The following is a 22133-nucleotide window of genomic DNA, read 5'->3' on the forward strand; positions in this document are numbered from 1 at the left end:
AAGAAAATAGATCGGTAGGATCTGGACATTATGTGAAATTTAGTTTCAATAACCAATTGTTAGTCATCGAGTTCCCGCTCACTGACCTCTTCTGTCAGGCACTCATTTCTCAAATATTACTATGGTAAGTATTCGGTTGAATAATTATGTTTCTTTTGAGACCATTTTTGCCCAAACAGTAAGTAGCTGTAAAACATCCCTAGAACAGAATGTTGATGTCTGGCTAACTTGAAGTCGCCAAATGTCGGCTAAATAGAAGGTCACCAAATGTAAAGGAAAACAGGAAACAGAAGAATGACGCCAGAAAATAGGAAGTAGTTGAATGTTGGCCGAAAAAAGAGTAGCTAAATTTTTCCCAGAGAAAGTTGCCGGAAAATAAGTAGCTACAAGTTTTCTAAAAAAATAAGTAACTCAGTGGTTCCTAGCACAAAGTTGCCAAATGTTGCCCGAATAAAAAGTAGCCAAGGTTCAACCATTCAGGTTTTTGGTTTTGTTGTATGCTCTCTTTATGTGCCCAAACAGAGAGTAGCTTAATATCACTAGAACAATACATAAGTGGATGCCTGGCAAACAGGAAGTTGCCAAATACTAAGTACACACATGTATATATATGTAAATGAATGTTGCTAGAAAATAGGAAGAAGCTGAATGTTGGCCAAAACAGTAGCCAAAAGTATTGTATATACGAACAGAAAGTCTTGACCGAAAGTAGCTGCCGCTTTAAAAATACAAGATAGCCAAATGTACATACAAAAAAAACACATAAACCAGTGGGAAGTATCCAAATGCGTCAAGTCGCCGAATGTCCTCTGAAAGGGAAGCATACAAATGTCGGCCGAGTAGGAAGTAGCCACTGGTCACCTGAATAGGAAGTTGTTGACTAAGTTGTTGCCTAAACAGGAATTAAAATGGATACTGCAGCTGAATTAGACAAAAAGGAAGTCATTTGGTTCATTGGTTAAGCAGTGTAAAGAAAATCACTTTCATTGAGTTACATTGTTGTTTTTTTTTGTTTTTTTTACTTTCCGACCATTTATACCTGCTTTTTTGTTTCATCCTAATAATTATTATTATATTATGAATTATTATTTACTTTATGCACATCTCTACAACACAATATGAATATATAAACGCTATGTTAAACATAAACTTTCCATGTGTGCTTCAAGTAAAATGAAGAATTCCTCAAGTACAGGCTGATAAAGCACATTAAAAGCTGTTCAGGAGTCATCATAAGAGGTTTTCTAAAAGTAAAATAAACCTAAATTATTTTTCATCGTGACACATTGTGACTCTTCATAACTTTGAAATGATCAAAGTTGATAAACAAAGACAGAAGGGTTGGGCCAGCCTGGAGTTGAGCCAAAAAATGCATGTAAGAGATACTGTGGGTTGGATGGATGACCAGATGACGGATGACCCGTCATTTCATTTTATGAGCCAGAAGGCCAGTCTTGAAGATGGTGAGAGGGCGTTCGAGGCGACCAACCCAGCTGCAGCTTTTTACGAGGAGGACAAGCATTGAGTCAGATAAATGCCGAACATATCTCCGGGGCTCTGACTCAACATGGGTATTAGCATTACACTGTGTGCCACCCGAGAAACTTTGTGGTTCTGTCACAAGAGCCCACAAGCAACACCATGGCAGACCCTCAAGGCCGATATCTGATATCTCACCACAAAGATCTCGAAAGGACACCTGAGGTGGGGGTTGAGTAGGAGTACTGGCTGGGAAGAAACCACAGAGATGCATTCTTGGCCCCTTTATTCACGATTTAAGACAGTTCAACAAACATATGGTGTTCATAGCTGCAGTTATGAAACATACAATAACGTCAAGCTATTCCAGGCCTCCACCATAGAGGCCGGGTTAGACATCCATGTGGTAGGTAAGGATATTGGTTTTTAAGGCAGGGGCCTCAGAAAATTGGAGTAAAGGGAGGAATTGAATGATCAAATTATACAGTATAATATAACAATTTTGCATTCCATGTCAACCTGTCTGTTTGGGCCTGTTACTAAATAACCTTTTAGTACATTTTTTTTTCAACCCCCACCCACATTTGCAAACGGGGTCCATGGACATAGGCTATTGGTATTTGGCGGGTCTTGGCAAGGTGAAGTTTGGGAACCCCTTGGTCAGGAGACTCATTAGAGGGTTAGAAGGGATCCATGGTACTGGATAGATGTGTTAGTATCAGGCCCTCCTACACAGCACCTCCACCATTTTGTCCCCTCCTTGTTAGGCTCCCTGAGGGACGCCACAATTAATGATGACCATGTTGGTGTTCAGCCGGCGTCCTCTGACCATACGTCATGAACATGGGTGACCTTCTGGACGAAGAGCTGAGGGAAGCATCTGCGGTTCCAGGTGAGGCGTCGGTGGTCATGTGCCCACGCCCATGTGCGAACTTCACACTTTAGCAGGTGACGGGCGCATCGATGGACCACGAGCGCGGGTTTCTGCTGATGTGTGTGTCCGAGGCAGACGCAGCAATTTAAAGTTGGGGCTTCAGCACAACGTGAGCCCCGCTGCCTAAACATCAGCGCTTTCTGCACAGCGTCCAGTGCTGGAGGGGGGCGGGAGGGTTGTCGGACAGCATCCCCGCACGGCCCCGCGGCGTGGCGAGGTGATGAAGGAAGAGCCGTCGATCGGAAAACAGGCGGCGCTGAGGTTCAAACAAACTGCTGTTAGAGACAAACTAACAAGCCTCGGGCCGACCACTCGTCTTTGTCTTCTCCTTCTGTGGTCTTCATCGAGCAGCTCAAAGGCTGCTTTCATCACACGCGTCACACGTTCCATCCTCTTCAGCACTTTGTGCGTTTGATTACACCTGTTTATGTGCTGCTGATGTTGTTTACTCAGCCACTATGTGCATGTGTGTGGGTGTGTGTGTTCTCTTAAACCAACCTGCTGACTCCAAGTCTGTCCAGTTGGGATGAGGAGTGCTGAGGGCGAACCGCCGGCTTACCAGCTTCATTCTCTAATGCACACACGAGCATCTATGTGCTTTAGCTGCCGGCTGGTCTGAGGTTCAACTCCGGCACAGAGTTTCCACCAAGCAAGCATCTTCAGGTCTCTGTCGGGGAAGTAAGTCGTTCATCGGGCACAGGTCAAAAGTCCAGACCTAGTCCACTCTTACTATTGCAGGGCATCACTTTTTAACTTGAACTTTTACGCAGGAACTATCTACTATGTCAAATGTTAACTGAACAGGGAGTTGCCAAATATTAAATGAAGAGGAACAAGCCAAATTTTCGACCAAACGGGAAGTTTCTGAATATTGAAGAGCAGGAAGTAGCTTAATATGAACAGGAATTTTGGAATTGTCATCCGTTTGCTGAATGTCAAAATAACAGGAATTTTTCCAATGTTGAAGGAACAGGAAGCAACTGAACGAAGACTAACAGGAAGTTGTCAGATGTTTAAGGAAGAGGAATTAGTTAAAATGTTGTACAAAACAGGAAGTGTCCAAATGTTAAAGGAAGAGGATTTAGCCGGATTTTGTACCAAACAGGAAGTTGCCAAATGTTTATGGAAGAGGAATTGGAACAAACAGGAAGTTGTAAATGTTAAAGGAAGAGGAATTAGACGAATTTTGGAACAAACAGGATGTTGTGAAATGTTAAAGGAAGAGGAATTACCCAAATCTCTACCAAACAGGAAGTTGTGGAATATTGAAGGAGCAAGAAGTAGCAGAATATGAATGTTGCATGATGTCAAAAGAACAGGAATTTGCCAAATGTTGAAGGACCAGGAAGTAACTGAATGAAAACATGAACATAAAGTATCTGTAAGTCAATGAAACTTGAGGAAGCTTAATATCGCTGCAACAGAAGTAACCAAACAGCAGATGTATTTGGGAGAAGTTTGGCTTCTTCCTGTTCCAGCAACACATGAGGAACATAGTCACAAAATGTGAGTCATTAGTCACATCGTCTGGATATTTCTAGGAACTTTTTTTCAAAAAAATTTCGAAAATGCGTTTACAACTGCTAGTTGTTCTGCACTAGAACACTTGTGTCAAACTCAAGGCCCAGCTGAGAAGTCCGTGGCATCAGCTCAGACTTCGAGTGAGATTTAAAAAGCCTCGGACTCTCAAGATGATGACAGAGAAAATGAAAGACTCTGAGGGTTCTGGATAGGTTCTGGCAGACTGACAAGCGCAGGGTTTGGCAAGTGTCCCTGCGGCGACTCCTGGTCCATCTTGCTGTCACTGTTGTGTCCCGTGACCTGAGAGGCAGAGCACGATTGGTTTTTATGAAGCTTAATTAATGCTTATACATTCACTCAGTGTCGCTGGTTAATATTGATGAGGAGCCACGATCGCTGACTTCTGCAGAAAAAGCTCCATCAAGTCCACATGACGAGGACACGAATGTGATCGTGTCTCAGCGAGCCCTGAACCTCTCGCACAAAGGTGCTCTCAAGATAATGAAGAGTTAGAGAGTACTTTACTTTCCAACATCGTGGCACAAAACTGATCCAGTGATTTTACTGGACACGTTATCTTAAAACAGTGACGTGCGGTTCATGATTGGTGAGTGAGGCACCGACTCCTTTAGTGTCAGTTTTACAAGTATATAAACTCAAAAGGAAAGCTTATTCAATTGGCTACTGGTTATTTCATATCTCAACAGCATTCTTTACACACTCATGCACACACACGCACACACATGGTCTCGGGTTGAATTTTTTATATACAATTTAAATGATTTTTTAGACTGATGTCGTCCATGCAAGTTATAGCATAAATCTGTCACCGTCATTTAACAATATTTGACTAAGATAGTTAAAAAAATATGATTCAATTAATAGTTTCTCAAAAAGTGTTTATTGAACTGTTGTGATATTTTGTGGGATGTTAGTCTACATCCTCTAGATCTATGGCAGTATTCGATTGTGGATAACTATTGATCTATAGCATCATATACCTGTCATCTTTGACATTGACGTAAGAGTCATAGCTGAAATATTGTGTTGGAATAATCAACTTATTTAAAATTCTATATTTAAAATCTTTGCCATTTTTAATTATCTGAGACCTTTCAATTGGCTGAAAATCTAAATCTAAATTGGTTTAAACAATCAATAGAAATGAATGAACTGATAAATAATTAAAAAAAAGGTTTAGAAAATGTGGATTTTAAAAAGTATACAGTATGACAGTGATATTAAAGGATTACACGGAAGATGCATCTGATTTAATGCTCCTAATTTGAAAGCCGAATCTTTATTTTCTTCCTACTGAGGGGAAGTGACCATAAAGTTTTGTTGCTTCTGATTGGTTAATATTGCGTGGTGACTTCCGTGATTGGCTACATTTACACAAAAATGACTAGAGTTGATTATCATGAAAAGATAAATATTGAGTATTAAATGGGTGAATATAAGCGTGAGAAAAACAAAGAATATTTTATTTTAAGCCAAAATGGAAAGTTTAAATGTTCTATCGTATTTTTCCAAGTCTCATCTCTTTTTTTATATGACTGAAATTAAAACTTTTTCTGGTTTTACCTTTTATCTGTAGATAAAGTCCTTCGCCACACAAACCTACGTTACTTTGTTGTAAATGTCCACCTTATTTCAATGGAGATGGGACATAGTTTGAGGAGGCTTATTAGCATGTGACTCAAAATTTGCGAAACCAAATGAGACCCTTAAACTTGAACATTAAACTGTAATGGTTAAATACATCAGCCAGACTGTGGAAAACTAAGGCAAATAAACGTATGTGAGCATTATATTGGTTACATTCAGAGATACGGCAACTGGTGTGCGTCAATTGTAGGTATCAACACAGTTTGGGATGGATTCGGCATTGAGAGGTGAGGCACTGCCTCAAAATTCACTTCACTCATTTGCTACTCACCATCATGTCGACTAATTGACCTATTGAAGAATTGTTCCTTAAAAACTCAAGTTCATATTTTAAACTTTTTTGTAGCAAAAGTAGAATAACCAGCGATACAGATAGGAAGTACTCTGGGTAAATATCGCGGGCGCTTCAGTTTTTTCACTTTATGTGTTTAACAAAGTAGTGGTTTGGAGACTAATTACATATAAATGATTGGCATTATTAAAAAAACATTTTTCATTTTTTTTACTTTTATTTTTGTTCTTTATTTTATCATTGACCCAGTAGATGGTTGTTTTTAATAGTAAAATATAATTAGTATCTTTTTAAATAATTCTAATTCTAAGAGCTGAATATTTCTGTTATATAGTGGAATTTAACAATTGCATTTTTTTTTAAGATTTAATGTTTTAGTTTTTTTTTCTTTGAGTATTCTTGTGGACTAGTTAAATAATAATAAAAAAAAATTAATTCAGTTAAAGTTTAATGAGTAAACTGCAGTTTAATTTAAATATTCTGGATTCTGATTTCACGAATGTACTTCCAAAAACTAATGTTAATAATGGAATCCAAACAAGTTATGGTGTCAAGGACCTTTAAGTTAACCCCTCCAACCCCTCTAAAACACATTTGTTCATCAACCAGTAAAGCTGGTCTGATCTCCTTTTTTCAAACTCAAGGCCTGCGGGCCAAATATAGCCCTCCATGTCACCTTGTCTGGCCTGCGAGAGGGATTGAAGTGAAAGTCAATAAATAAACATAAACTATAAACAATCTTTAGGATACTTAAATGTATTTGAGTGGAGGATGAAACAGAGGATTGAACCTTTGACAGCAACTTTCTCTGGTAAAACTTTCCAGAATCACAAAATCAGCGAAATCTACCTGTTTCAATATGAATGAGATTCATCTGGTCCAGGTGAGCGGCCGCCTGTCAATCACTCCCTGCACCTGGATTTAGCCCCGCCTTCAATAATTCAGGAAAATGGACCATTAGAAGCTTCTGTCCATCACTCGGCTGTCAGAGAGAGACGACGGAGCGCATGATGGAGAAGCTTCCTGTTTGTTTGACTGGCTCTGACACAACAGGTAAACAGTGAGGGGGACGTCAGGGCTGTTGTCCAGTCACGGGGGGAGACAGGGAGACGAGAAGGAGGGCGACGGGGCCAGAAAAGACCGCCGTGAATTATTTAGTGAGGTCTGAGATTCTCTTCCTCGTCGTCACACTCCAGACCTCCACGTGTCTGAGCACCCCGGACTCATCTTGAGGCTTTTTAGATCACACTCCCACGAACAAACACACACTCAGGAACACAAGTGCGGTGCTGCCTGCTGACATTGAGATTGTTTAAGTCGTGAAAGAGGCGGCCATGAGGGGGCGCTGGACCTCAATCTACCTGTCAAAGTAAAGGGTTCACTTTTGTTGTCGCCACAGAGGAGAGACACACGCAGGAACAACAATAACCTGAATACAAACCACACACACACTAAAAATGAGCTGAGGTCGGCAGATAGAAAGTTACTCATCTTAGAAGCGACACACTTTTTACTGCATGATTTATGAAGATGAAACTCTCATCAACAACTTCTGCAACACGTCACAGAATTAACTTAAATATTAGCTGTTTTGAGCGCACACATGTGGATAGACTCAAATGTTCTCTCTCACACATACACATATACACTACACACTCACATAACACGTACACATATACACTAAACACTCGCATAACACCTACACATATACACTACACACTTACATACCACCTACACACATACACTATACACTCACATACCACCTACACATATACACAACACACTCACATACCACCTACACATCATCAGTGACGTCATCTGTGCTGAATGTAGGACTTCTGAATGTTCGCTCCATTTCTAATAAATCCTTAATTCTTAATGATCTTTTCACAAGAGTTAATTTGGATTTATTATGTCTTTCTGAGACTTGGCAGAGAGAGGAAGAGTTTATTCATCTGAACGAACTCTGTCCAGTAGGGAGCGCTGTCCTGGGGAAGCCTCGCCTCTCTGGTCGTGGAGGAGGTCTTGCTACTGTTTTTAGGGAGAGTTGTTCTTGCAAAGTGATTCAGACACAGGAATTCACTTCTTTTGAGTCTCAAATGATCTTGGTTGGTTCTACAAGACCTTTCTATTGTGTGTCAATCTACCGTCCGCCTGGTCCTGCGGCGGTGTTCTTGAAAGACTTTAGTGACTTCTTATCTTCCATTATTCAAATGGAATCTGTTATTATTCTTGGAGACTTTAATCTTCATGTTGATGACGTCACATCTTGTTCTGCTAAAGAACTTTTGACTTTAACAGAAGCCTTTAATTTTTGAGCAACATGTTTCTGAACCCACTCAAAAGGCCACATTTTAGACTTAGGTTTTACTCTTGGCCTGAACATCTCTAATGTATCTGTACATGATGTCCATCTGAGTGATCATTCTCTTGTCTTGTTTAACCTGGACTTCATCCCTGAACCTAAACCTTTGAAAATTATGTCTCAAATGGGTGTCATCTCAGCTGACACTGCAGACAGTATTTCTGCTATGTTTGACCACCTTTCCTTTGATGACTGTCCAAACGTGGACAGTTTGATTCACTGTTACACTATTCATTGTGTTGAAATACTGGATCAAGTGGCACCTGTTAAATCGAACTTGAAAATTCAGAAAAAACGGTGCCCTTTGACAAATGAAGATCTCCTGAGTCTGAAGAGACTTTGTCGTAAGACTGAGCCACTCTGGAAGTGAACTAAACTTGAGGTGCACAGACTTCACCTCTGGGATCTGATGTCTTCTTACAATGAGATGGTGGAAACTGCTAGATCTGATTACATCAGAAAACTGGTAGCAGCAAAAAAGAAAAATCCCAAAGTGTTGTTTGACACGATTAATTCTCTCATGTCTCCACGCCTGTCTTCTGTGAAGCTGACAGCAATGCATTGTTGAGATTTTTCATTGACAAAATTAAATTGATCAAGGAGAACATCTCTCCCCCTTTGTTTGGAACCCCTACTGTCTCTGAGCCCCTCTCCTCCTCTTGGTCTTCCTTCACTGCTGTATCTTTGGGTGATATTTCGGCACTAGTGAACAGGATGAAACCCCCCTCTTGCTCAGTTGACGTCCTTCCTTGTAGGCTTTTTATCAAAGTATTTGATGTAATTGGCCCCTGGGTTACCAATATGGTGAACCTCTCCCTTTCCACAGGGGTTTTTCCCAATGCATTTAAACATGCCATTGTGGAGCCTCTGCTCAAAAAGCCAGGCTTAGACCCAACTGACCTCAGTAATTTCAGGACTATTTCTAAGCTCCCTTTCTTGTCCAAGATCTTGGAGAAGGTGGTGTCTGAGCAGCTGTCTTTGTTCCTGGATCAGAGCGACATCCATGAGTAGTTTCAGTCTGGCTTCCGTAAACATCACTCTAAGGAGACAGCTTTATTGAAAGTGTCCAGTGACATCATGATGTCGGCTGACTCGGATAAATTCACTGTTCTGGTTCTCTTGCACTACACACTCGCATACCACTTACACATATACAATACACTCTTACATACCACCTACACATATACACTACACACTCACATACCACCTACAAATATACACTACACACTCACATACCACTTACACATTTACACTACACACTCACATACCACCTACATATATACACTACACACTCACATAACATCTACACATATACACTACATACTTACATACCACCTACACTAACACACCCAAATTTCACAGACACTCTCACACACTCACAAAATCACACACTCGCTTACTCACAGACAAACTCAAAGACGTTGATATAAATAACACACACACACACTTTCCCACATACACAACCACACAAACATACATGCACGCAAAAGCACACACATACATGGAAAACCTGAGAAACACACACTCCCGCACAAACAGTCAAACACTTCCCTCGCACACACGTTAACACACAAAGCCTTTCACAAACACACTATTCACTCGGCACACACAATTAAACATCTCTTTCTTGCAAACACACAAATAAACACCATCTCTCTCTGTCACAGACACACACTGATGACAAAACACAAGCGTCGTCAAATTATCTCAATTAATGCTCTTTTTAAATACATATATTTTGTTATTTAGTCGTACGACTCTTACTGTAAGTTCTCTCTTCAAATCAATGACAGCGTCTTCAAGAGAATCCAGGTCAGATTCAGATGAGAAAACACGTTGTTTACTGGAAGCTGTGAGGAAACTGCTCTGTAACCGATAGTGACCCTTGAGGTTCCCCTGAGGCCACATGAGACGCTCTACCTCAGAGACACTCTTTTTTTACCAGAAAAATAGAAAAATGATGACTATCATATTTTTCATTAAAGGATGTTCAGTTTCAAACTTTATCATGATTATAAATATCAAATAAGATCATGTTTTTGGAAAAGAAAATATGGTTTGAAATGACAAATATTTTTGAATATTCAGCCATTCGTCTCCAAACTGATCAAATCCGACCCACTGAGGGATTTAATATGGACGACAACTTTGAATACATGTCTGAAAATTAATTTTAAATTGATCATTACACAAACTTACACCCTCCTTGTCAGTTCCTTAGCTGAGTTTTTTTTAATAATGTGGATTAATTTCAATTAATCAAGATTAAATGTGAGTCTATTGTAATATAATTTAAATACTTTTTATAGTTTATTTAGAAAAAAACAATTGTTACAGATACGTTATGACATGATACGAACAGTAATCGCCGTCAAGTTTTTCTAAAGGAAACTTTTGACTTTCTCCTCGCCACAGAAGGACAAACGTGAATCTTCCACACGCGCTCGGTTCAAGTCGAGGGTTGAAAGTTCACCGTGTGCTTTGACGCTGAAGCGCGGGGGGTTCAAATCCAAGATGGGAGCTGCGATCCATCAGACCTGTCAGCGGCGGCGCCGCCGGGAATCCCCTCTGGAGACGGATCCCTGCCCCGGTCCTGATGAGACAGATTCATCTTCCAGGGTCTCACAAACGAGGGAGAGAAACAACAGGAGAAAAGAGGATGTTGGATTAGGCAGGCGGATACATGAGATACATTTTCAAACACACTCTTTAAGTTAAGTGCAGTCTTAACTTAAGCCATTCGTCACCAGGACAATTGATCCCTCAGGAGGTCTTCGGGAAATTGTTTCTTGTGTCTTCCTTCTGTCGTATCTTCTCACGAGTTTGTTTCTTGACACTTATATTTCCTGAGGGGCCACCTTTTATACAGTGGATTTTGTGAAAAATAAAAAAATACATTTGCAAAAAAGTATAAAAATTAAGGTAAATATACAAAAAAAACATATTTCTTTAATTATTAATTATTTGATTATCTTTCAAGAAACATCTTAAGACGTTTTTATTTGTTCAGGCTTTCCCTTGATTTTCTGGAACTCCTGTTGTGTTATCAGTTTTATCTTGATCTTTAAAGTATATACTTTATTGAATATTGTTTTGATTGTTTAAGCGCTTTGTGACCCTGGTCTGGAAAAGCGCTATATAAATAAAAGTTACTTACTTACTTACTTACTTATATTCACTTAAATATTTTTGAGGGATTGAGGGGATTAAAGACTGATAAAGAATAATAGAAAAAATTTAAAGAATATAATTGCTTAATTCTACATGATCTTTGACCTCACAAGGGCCAAGTAAACACGGTCTAAGGGCCACATTTGGCCCCTGGATCCCAGGTCAGTTGTAGAGTATGGTGCACTAAAGAAAGGAAAGAAGAAGAGATAAAGTCGTGACATCATCATGGGGTCAAGATGTTGGCGTCTAATCGTGGTAAACAGCGTCTCACCTCCGCGTCGTCCTCTAATCCAACAAATCTGTGCGTTCATTTTTTTCTCTTCAAACGTTTTATCGAGATCCAAATGCAGGAGAAACGGCTGCCGCAGCAACTTCATCAGTCGCAAACAAAAACACTTAAAAAAAAAAAGAACGTTTGTCCCAAAACTGCCAACGTCTCCCACCACAAGAACCCTCTAAATGAACAACATGTCTGACAAGTGGCCCCTCTATTCTCCCGCGCGTCTCCTCAGCGACGGCTGCCATGACAGTTTGCCGGCGGCGCTGCTGAGTCGGCGTTCCTCCACCACAAACATTCTTCATGCTGTTTGTTTGTCGTCGTCTTCACACACACACACACACACACACACACACACACACACACACACGCGCTCTCGCGGTGCAGCTCGTAAATGAGGACGAGCGGCGACGGAAACGAGAGCGCAGCCCACTTTAGGTTCTGAAGATTTTTTTTCGGGGGGAGCCGCGACACACTTTTGTCGCTCGTGTTGTCGACGTTTTGTTTTCTCTGTGATTCTCTTAAATGTCAGACAGGTAAAGTTTTAGTTTCCTCAACTTCAGTGTCGACGTGGAACCCAACGCGTGTCTGAAGATCAGAGTTCAGTCTTCTGAGCCGAGTCGTGTGATCCGCTGATGACATCATCTGATCTGAGGGATTCGTTGACGTGTGAAGTTGGATTTAAGTTGAATTACTTTTAGGTTTTTCTAGCTTGACATCCAATAAAATGAATTTTAAAACAGAGTAGAGTTCCGAGGTGTTCCTAAGTCAGAGAGAGAGTCGAGTGAACCTCATGAGACTTTGTGACACGAGTCATGTTCAAGTTCTTCTCTTGGAGGAGCAGATCTTAACCTGGTCCATTACAATCTTGTCAATTAGTTGTTGCTGAGGGTCTAAAGTAAGTAGAAGGTCAAAATGTTGGATAAGAGAACTTTATCTAACGTGAAGTATATAAAGAAATAGAGCTTTCATCTGTGTGAGTTTCACTCTTCTTCATCTTCTTGATTCTTTGTCCCTCTTTGTATACGTCACTGTCAATATCTGGGCTCTGATTGGTTAAGACTGTGGTTTTCTAAGTGGTGGCCGCCAGGGGGTGCTAAAGAGAGCCTCGTAAACATTTTATGTAACACAATGTAATGTTTTTTAGCCATTTGCCCTGAATATACAACACAAAAACTGCCTTGATCTTCGCATTCCTAAAAATCTGATTGTACCTGAACTGTACCTGAACATACCACTTTTGACAAAATCAGATTTAGTGTCAAACTGGCAGTTTGTGGCTGTTACCATGTAGCTTGTCGCTAGCTAGTCAGAAGGAAATGGACATGCAACAGGAAATGGACAAAAGGAGATCTCATGACCATCTTAAATTTTAAAATATGAGGCCACTTACAAAGGCCTGACATGCTTAACAAATCATAGATAATGGAAAGTGAAAGAAAGTTTAAAAAAAACAAAAAAAAACAGTATACAATAGTGTTTCGGAGACCTTGAAAGTTTTCTACTCTTATTTTGAAAAGGCTGCAGTAGAAACGGGAAGTGATGTGTCATCGGCTGTGTAGACAGATGCTAGCAGGTGAATATCTTTTCTACTCAGATCATGAGCACGACCACGACAGCGACTGTCAGGGTGTGTTGGTTGAGCGCAGGGCCGACGGTGTGAGTGTGTCAGTGTGTGTGTCAGTGTGTTTGTCAGTGTGTGTGTCAGTGTGTGCCTCCAGCTCTAGGTTGTGTCAGCGTGAGTCAACTTCTTCATGATGGTCTACATGATGCTCTGCAGCTTCATCACTGACACCGACATCAGCACGACATCTTGTTTGGGTGGATGATTATTTGACCAACAACAGCGCTAATGGCTACCATCTAAACAACGTTATTAGGTATGATGCTTCTTAAGAAGCATTAGAGAAACACACAATGGTACACCGACTTACATTAAGGTCACAAATACATTCAAACGCAGTCTCATGTATAACATAACGCACACATTTGGTTTGTTTTCCAAAAACTCAGTGACACAACCAAAAACACACAGAAGCACAGTCACACAAATGCACACACTTCAAGAGTCACATGTGCACACATAAACATGCACTAAAAAGTACAAAGATTAATTCTCACTCAATAGTAGCATAGTCACCCACTTTGTTACACAACTTTTACCCTGAAAAAAAACGCACAAACAAATGTCCTTTTTGAAATACGTTAAAATGGGAAACACACTTCTATACAAAAAACATACACGCATAGTAAAACAAAAGCACACACTTCACATCTAAAATTTGCACATAAACATACAAATAAAAAAAATACACAAAATACAAGAGAATGTTCTCACATAAACACAAACAACTTTGTTCACAGATAAACAACACACAAACAAATGTGTAAAAATCCCAAACACACACTCTCGAAGTCACACTTTTAAAATACACTATCAGGGTCATGATTCACACGGACACACACTTTCACTCACTAATGGTGACGCACACACACAGGAAGTGACCTGGTTCTGACAGCAGATGAAAACTTTGCTCGACATTAACGACAAAAGTGTGTTTTCCGCGTCAGAAGTGCTGATGGGAATCTTCTGAAAACCCTTCAGGTGTCTTTTCTCCAGGTGACGAGCGACTCGTTCCTCTCATTATATTTGTTTGTTTGCTGCTTACGTTTATGTTTATTTCTAAAACGCACAACGTATCGGAAGTGCTGCCTCTGCACGTTTTCTCCTGTGGTAGCATGTTTGAACCTGCTGAGTCAGCATGTCAGTGTGTACGTGTGTGTGTGTGTGTGTCTCGGCTGCAGCAGGCGAAACACACAGAGGGGTCGCGGCGGCGCACCACCTGTGCCAAATTGCTTTCCGGGGCGTGTGGACCGGGGAGGGCCGCTGCGGACCGCCTTCCTGGCCCCGGGTCACTGACTCCATCACCGGGTCCGGACTCATAATTATGAACACACAACAGCGGCCGGTGATTCATCAAAAATGTCGATTGCGTTCTGCACAGAGTGACAACTTTTAAAAAGCTGAAGGCTCCCGGGAGAGGCGGCGCCACCACAGGGAACCCATAGAAGGTTCTGTCGGGGAGCCGAAGGCCCCAACACTTGAGAGTACACACTTCTACACAAACACGTAACACTTGAGAGTACACACTTCTACACAAACACCTGGTTGAACACACAAACACTATCTGGTAAGATTTGCACACAGTTCTCGTCTGAAGCACATGTACATCATTTCAGTTTTCAAGCTAACATAAACACTTGGACACTAACACACGCGCACAAGTCCGTGTGCATAAACACACACATTTAAAAAGTCACAAACACACAAAGTTTACCCAAATTAAGAAGCGGAAATGATTGAAACACACATGCTTGTGTTCACTTTCAATACATAGAAACACGTGTTATAGCTCCTCAGTTTACTTGTATCATGCATGGACGCACTTTCAGTTTGTCTTTCTCTCCCTCACTTACACACACAAAGAAAGAAACACAGACACACACAAACAAACGCACACCAAATCAGTTTACATTGAATCTGGTCTCTGAATATCATACTCAAAATGAATTCTTACAACTGATACTGTGTTCACTTCTGATCCTTATATTCACAACAATGTATCAGTCTCAGGACGGATGTTTGTGTGTGTGTGCGTGCGTGTGTGTGCGTGCGTGTGTGTTACAGTTGGTAAGCTGAGCCAAAGAGACGCTGACTGTGTTGAATCTCAGCAGCTCCAGACGCCAGAGACTCACCGGCTCTTCATCCTTGTTTTGATTCACACTCGCAGCTTGGATGGACCTGATTTATAGACGCACACATGCACACACACACACATCTAAAAAACACAGAAGCTCAAGTGACACAGAAACATGCACAATAAAGACACTTCATACTAATGTGTGTTCAGAACGTAAAGTAATGAGAAAATTCCACGCACAACAACACACACACTGGAAAGAATAATAAATAAGCCAAACCTTCTGACCCAACATTAAACTGTATCAACTCCTGTTCCTAACACACTCGTACTTTCCTACACACCTGTGACATCCAGACAATCCCAAGCAATAATCAGTCTTGAATACACACACTAAAAAAACAAAGCACAAACATACAGACAAACCCAGTCACACAAAAATACACCAAAAGAACACATGAGCATCAAAACACATCACAACAGTCATGTATCAAAACCAAAACAGATGCACACATTAACTGCTACACAAAAATGACACATTTACTCACACTTAAGTGTGTAAAACTATAACTACATGGCTAACACAACAGCATACAGAGGGACACACAAAACACAAAGGGACAAATAAAACAACTACACACCCACACTAAATACAAACAGAGAGTGGTAGACAAAACAGAACATCAAACAAATGCACAATCCATACACAACAACACAGTCACACACTAAAACTCACATCAACTAAACCAATTATTACATATAAAAATGTGCAACACAATTAAAAAAAATAGACAATCCATACTAGAACAAACACACACTCAAACATATATCAGTCCATCACATTCTGTGTGTGTGTGTGTGTTTGTGAGTCCATTATCAGCACAAACACTCACCAGCGTTCAGTGTCGTGACGGACAGCTTGCAGTCGTACTGCCGAGTCAGCAGAAATCAGGAAAGTGACGGAGAGACGTGAGCCTGGAATCAGAGTTGAAACGTGACGAGGGACGAGAAATATTCACGTCTTCCTCCTCAAATAAGATAATTGAAGTTTAGGAGCAATATTTAAACAAGAATTGAAAGAGCAATTAAAGGGGGAAAAGTATCAGAAATATTTCTGTGTGAGCAGTTTAATGGTTTCACTCTGACCTCATGTGGGTCACGTCAATACAGGCAAAGGAACACACTGAGCCCCCTTGACATACTTTGCTGAGGTCTACGTTACGTGTTAGATTCTGATTCACGTTGAAGATTCTCACGATCAGCAGACGGTCAAGGCGACGTCTTCCATTTTCATTATTAGACTGTTGTGCTTTCCAGGGTGTCCCTCAACTTCAATCTGGTATTCGAGTGACTCGGCGTGTCGGTTCTTTGCTTGCAGCACAGGACAATGGACATTCCTCTTCAGTGAGTCCTGGGTCAGTCCCGGGCCCCCTTCCCAGTTCATAAACCAAAAGTGTCCGTCTCACCATTGGTGCCCTTGCATCCTATTTAGCTTATCTTAAACGAGGGGCCGAAGGGACTGTGAGAGCCCCTCTGAAGGGGAGTGGGAGGCTGAAAATGTTTGTTTTTTAAATAAATAAAGACAGAGGAAAATGTATTTTAATACTAATTTAACGCTATTAAAAAACAAAAAAAAGTGTGTCAGGGCTGTAATCAAAGTTGATTCAGAATGAAGGACCTTTGATGGAAGCAGACATTTGTGCTCAGAGAGAAAACCAGATCCTCGTGCTACGACAGTGAGATGAGCTAGAACGCTGGAAAACTAACGCACAAACACATCTTAAGTCACACACACTTACACATACTTTTCTCACAACTCACAACTGTGTGATTAAGTTTGACCCCTAATTTACAGTCAGCAATTGACTTCTGTGTACTTTTACTATTTGGGAGGAAATCAGAGTTGATGGTAGATCCATGAGGAGTCCATGTACAGTCCTCATTAATAACAACCTACAGACAAGACTTTCATAGAAAAAAACCCCACAATAGACACACAATAAATCTACTTAATATATATGTGTGTCTGTGTGTGTCTCTGATCACAAATTGTTACTTCGACATGTGTAACCACAAGTCACTAATGTGACGCCATAGATTGTGTTGTGAAGGTAAATCATGTTTCATAGGAAAATAAAGTCAACATCTTGTGTTCTAAAAAAAATAATCTGTGCGACATTTGACACGTTTCCTCCTATTTAAAGAGTGTCAGAGTGAGGAAGGAGGACGAAGGACACTCTGGGACAGACGCTACTCACACAGACGTGCAGATATTTGGACACAACGCTCCGCTGAAGGAAGCATGAAGCAGACTTCTGGTCCAGGTTCCGTCCTCAGAAGAAGTTTTGACTAAGAGGAGATTCAGAAGCAGAGAACTCAATATAAAGTACTTACTTACAACCTCTACCTTCAAAATAATCACAATAAAACAAGTGAAAACAATGTTTATCACACACTTACTCTAACTTTAATTTGTTTTATTTACCTTTATTTTAATCTAGCAATAAATTGTCTCGAACTAACAAGAACGAAATGATTTTTGTGTGTGTGTGTGTGTGTGTGACAACTAAACAGCAACACGAACCCTCATTGAGATAAATTAAAATAAATCTGGACTAAGAATTGTGAAAAGTTCAGATTTGTTCAGACAGAAAACACAAACGCACCGCAGCGAACTTTTTAACTGTCACAGATACTGAAAATGATCCAGATTTTCAAATGACAAGTTTAACTAAATTGAGCGAATGTTCGTTCAATGGTTTCGCGTACGATTCATTTGACACAGAAACAAACGAAAACAAAAGTTTTCATGGAAGTCACGTGAAGGCGGGGAAAGTGAAGCGACGAGGCCGAGATCAGAGCCGCGTCAGCGGGGATGAGGCGCGCCGAGGCCCGCTCTCAGGTGGAGGATCCAGCGCTGCAGCCCATCATAAACATATGATCACGGATCACATACACAGTCAAATAAGATTTCATATAATTATTTCGTATTTTTCATAAGCACTGATTTAACATTTTACATTTGCGATTAAACGCGCAATGAGTTCTTTTTAAGAATTCACATTATTATTTTATTTACGCAGAAAAATATCCATGAATAAATGTATTTAAATAATATGAATAAAAATAAATTAAACAAATGCATTTTACTTTGAGGAGCAAGGAAACTGAGCTGGCCTGAAATAGAACAGAAGATGTTCCGACAGATGTTGAATAATTCAAAAGCGAGGTTTCATTCCTAAAAACAAAAACAGCGTGAGAATGACGGCAGCAGGTCGCAGCACATTTTGGGACAGAACTTTTTATTAAACATTATGAAAACAAGATTCTCAACAACGCTCCACTTTTTGTTCACATTTTGACACGTTCATCGAATAAATATAGAAATCATATTTACAGATATACATCGACAGCGCTGTGCAGAAGTGTTGACCCAATTTAAGTGATTTTGGACTTGAGTTACATCTAAACGCTCGCCTGGAAAAAAACCCCCAAAAACAATAAATAATGTAAAATAAAAATAAAACGCAAAAAAAAGAAGAATAGTGGTTTAAAAAAAGTATCATTTTAAGATATCATGTTGGTTAACCACATTAAATAAAATAAAATAAATGTAGGCCTCATCACGATCCATCAAACTAAATATTACATTTTCATTTGTTGAGAGAAAGGCTCGACAAAAGTGAGACTTCAAATGTTTTATGCATCCAATGAGTTTGATATTTTTAAATGCGTTGAACGAAATATACGATTTTTATGGTGATAGTTCAAAGTGATTCATCTTATTTTTAATTAAATTATTTCATTAAGACGTTGACTTAATTTTTATAAAATTGGAGGGAAATAACGTGTTCAAAATGCACATTTTTAGCATTCTGTTAAATTAGTGTAAAAACAAATCAAAAAAACCCACATTCTATCGAATTGAACTTGCTAATATGATCGTGTTTTCCTAAATATTCCTCACACGCCATCAACAAGTGGCTTCCAGTCGGATTCTTCTGCACAATATTGCACATCTATCCAGGCAGCAGAAGAAAAGGACACACGAACCAGGGATTTCTTGTTCACAGAGCAGTAATTGTAAATAATTTTTTTTAAACAATCGAGCAGTAAATTTCACCAACAGGCCGCAAAAAACCCTCCCAAAATATCGAAATATAAAAAAAACAAAAACAAAAAAAATGGTGCATAGAGTTTAGCAGCGAGTCCAGTCTTCATCTAAAATGTACATCCGGGTAAGTTCACACCTCAGAAGGTCCGATATGAAGTAGAAAACAAGTTTGATCTCTTCTTAGTGCAGTCTTGGACAGCTGAGAGCAGGATAGATAGGTTTGCATGCTGTAACATACAAAGATTTAAGACATGAGCAACAGAAACATGAGAAAAAACAGCGAACAGTTTTTTGCTCTACTTTCATATGTACATGTGGAAATAAATACAGTCTAAATCTGGCTCAGGTCATCTCTTCTTAAATAATATAGAAAAGTTCTGATTGAAAAGTCTCAGAGCATGAGGAGGGGTTGCGGTGTCGCAGGCCTTTGACTGGGATGATGGAGGGATGGAAGGAGGAGAGAGAACCGGGCCATGCTTTCCATACAGGGATGACAGGAGGTACCGTACATGTCCTGCATGCAGGGTTTGTAAAAGTGTGTGTGTGTGTGTTGAGGGGGGGCTACAGTCACACCAACAGTCTGTGCGCACGAATATTGCTTCCTTTAAAAAAAACAAAAAACACCTCATTCTCTGTTTTTAAGACAAGTTCGGGAAGACTTCTGGACCAGAGGAAAATAAAAGAGTGATCCCATCAGAAGTTTAAGACTCAGGATTGTTTCTGTGCGCACTTGTCAACACCTGTAAACAAACTGTTCAGAGTCCAGGGTGAGGGGGGGGGATCTGGAGGGGGGTCTCACATGAAGAAGTCGGCCTGCTTCGCAGACGCGTCTCTGGCGCTCGCGGCTCCGCTGTAGGTCCGGCTCGCCAGCTTCTCGTACTTCTCCTTGTAAAGGTCCCGCTCCTTGGCGAGCCGGACCACGTCCTGCTTGAGCTGCTCCACCTGGCTCTGCAGCGTGCACTTCTCCGTCTCCAGCATGTGTCTCTGCTGCACGCGCTTGAAGCGGCACGACTGCGCGTAACCCCGGTTCTTGAGCGTGCGTCGCTTCTGCTTGAGGCGGATCACCTCCTCCTTGCTGAAGCCGCGCAGTTGCCGGTTCAACTCCCGCACCGTCATGCTCACCAGCTGCTCGTCGGAGAAGCGGTCCTCGAGGCGCGCGTGGTGGTGGTGGCCGTGGTGGTGGTGGTGGTGGGCCTGGTGGTGGTGGCCGCCCGCCGAGGCCGCGGACAGGTCCTCGCCCACGTACTGCTGCCCGCGGAAGCCCTCGTAGGCCTGGTGGTGGTGGTGGTGGTGGTGGTGCGCGTTCCCGATCAGGGCCTCCACCGCGTCCTCCGGGGTGAGGTTGAGCGCCTCCGGGTTGATGTGGTGCTGGTAGCTGGGGATCCAGTAGAGGTCCTCCATCGGGGGTTTCCCCGCGTTGTTGTTGTTCCCGCTGCTGCTGCTGCTGCCGCCGGTGCCGGTCACCCCGCTGGTCAGGCTCTGGCCGGGCTGCACCCCCGGACTCGGGGCGCAGAAGCTGGGCGAGGAAGGCACGGAGGAGCACGGGGTGCTGATGGGGGTGGAGGACAGGGAGCCGGAGGGCAGCCGGTGGCAGTACCGGTCGGCCTCCGGCGGCTCCTTCTTCACCTCGAACTTCATCAGGTCGAAGTCGTTGACGTACTCGATGGCCAGCGGGCTGTTGGGCAGCTCTGCGCTCATGGCGAGGTCGGTGGCCATGTCAGTCCATGCGACGGCTCCCGCTCTCACGGCCGGACCCACGGCGGGCAACCCTCGGGGATACAGATTGAGGGGCAGGAATCAAAGCCGGTGGGGTGTATATATAGAGTCACGCACACGCCCGGTGCGTGGGGGGCCCCCGAGAGTGGGGTGGAGGAACTTATTAAGGCTGCTCGTCTTCGACTTCTATATTTAGGCGGGCGTGAATTGACGTGTAAATGAAGTTTGCACACCTGCCAGTGCGCGCGTCCGCTCCTCGTGCACGTGTTGACAACTTATCCCGGGTCAAGTGCGCGCTAACGCCGGGAGCCTCCCAGGGGCCGCTGACACTGGAGCCCGTCCTGGCTTCACCTCCGCGGCTCCAACTTTTTTTGATTTACAGTCCACAGTAAAGTCCGGTCAGAGATATTCTCCCAGCATCCTCCTGGAGGGGGGTCAGGTCACAGCCAAACTTTCTCATTAAAAAAAAAAGGGGGGAGGGAGGGCTGCGCATGCGTGCGTAAAAAAAAACCCAAAAGTCCAGAGCGCGCACTTTGGAAGAGTTTTTTTTTTTTTTAAGTTCTCTCAGTCCGCAGCTGGTTCTGACCCGGCACTGGAGGACTTCACGATCAGATTAAATCCCACTCCTCACACTCGCTCGACGTGCGCCCACGCAGCGTCACTGAGCGCGCAGGGGAGGGAGGCAGGACTTATAAAGCCGGAGGGTCCTCCCACTGTGGGGGGGTGCCGGGCCAATGGTTGTGATGCTTGTTCTCGTCCTATCCGAGGACAAGCATCACGGCACCGAGAAGAGCCGAGCGCAGCCGAGCGCACCCGAGCGCAAGGAGGAACAGGTGCGGACACACCCCCTCTAGCGCCAGAGCGGGTGCAACTGCAGGGCGCAGTGAGACGAGTA

At 42.1% G+C, this 22133-nt stretch overlaps 1 protein-coding gene across 1 annotated transcript; it reads right to left on the reverse strand.

Moving 5' to 3' along the window:
- Positions 1-18693: 18693 nt before the first annotated feature.
- mafaa (MAF bZIP transcription factor Aa) lies at positions 18694-21890 on the reverse strand. Its single transcript, XM_087784656.1, has one exon. It carries the CDS (start codon positions 21236-21238, stop codon positions 20318-20320), a length of 921 nt encoding a protein of 306 aa, XP_087640782.1. The 5' UTR covers positions 21239-21890; the 3' UTR covers positions 18694-20317.
- Between the last annotated feature and the right edge of the window lie 243 nt (positions 21891-22133).

This window comes from Callionymus lyra, chromosome 2 (assembly GCF_982586985.1).
Source record: "Callionymus lyra chromosome 2, fCalLyr1.hap1.1, whole genome shotgun sequence".
Classification (NCBI taxonomy): domain Eukaryota; kingdom Metazoa; phylum Chordata; class Actinopteri; order Syngnathiformes; family Callionymidae; genus Callionymus; species Callionymus lyra.

Coding starts and splice junctions, on each gene's coding strand:
- mafaa (XM_087784656.1), bottom strand. CDS start 21,238: ATGGCCACCGACCTCGCCATGAGCGCAGAGCTGCCCAACAGCCCGCTG.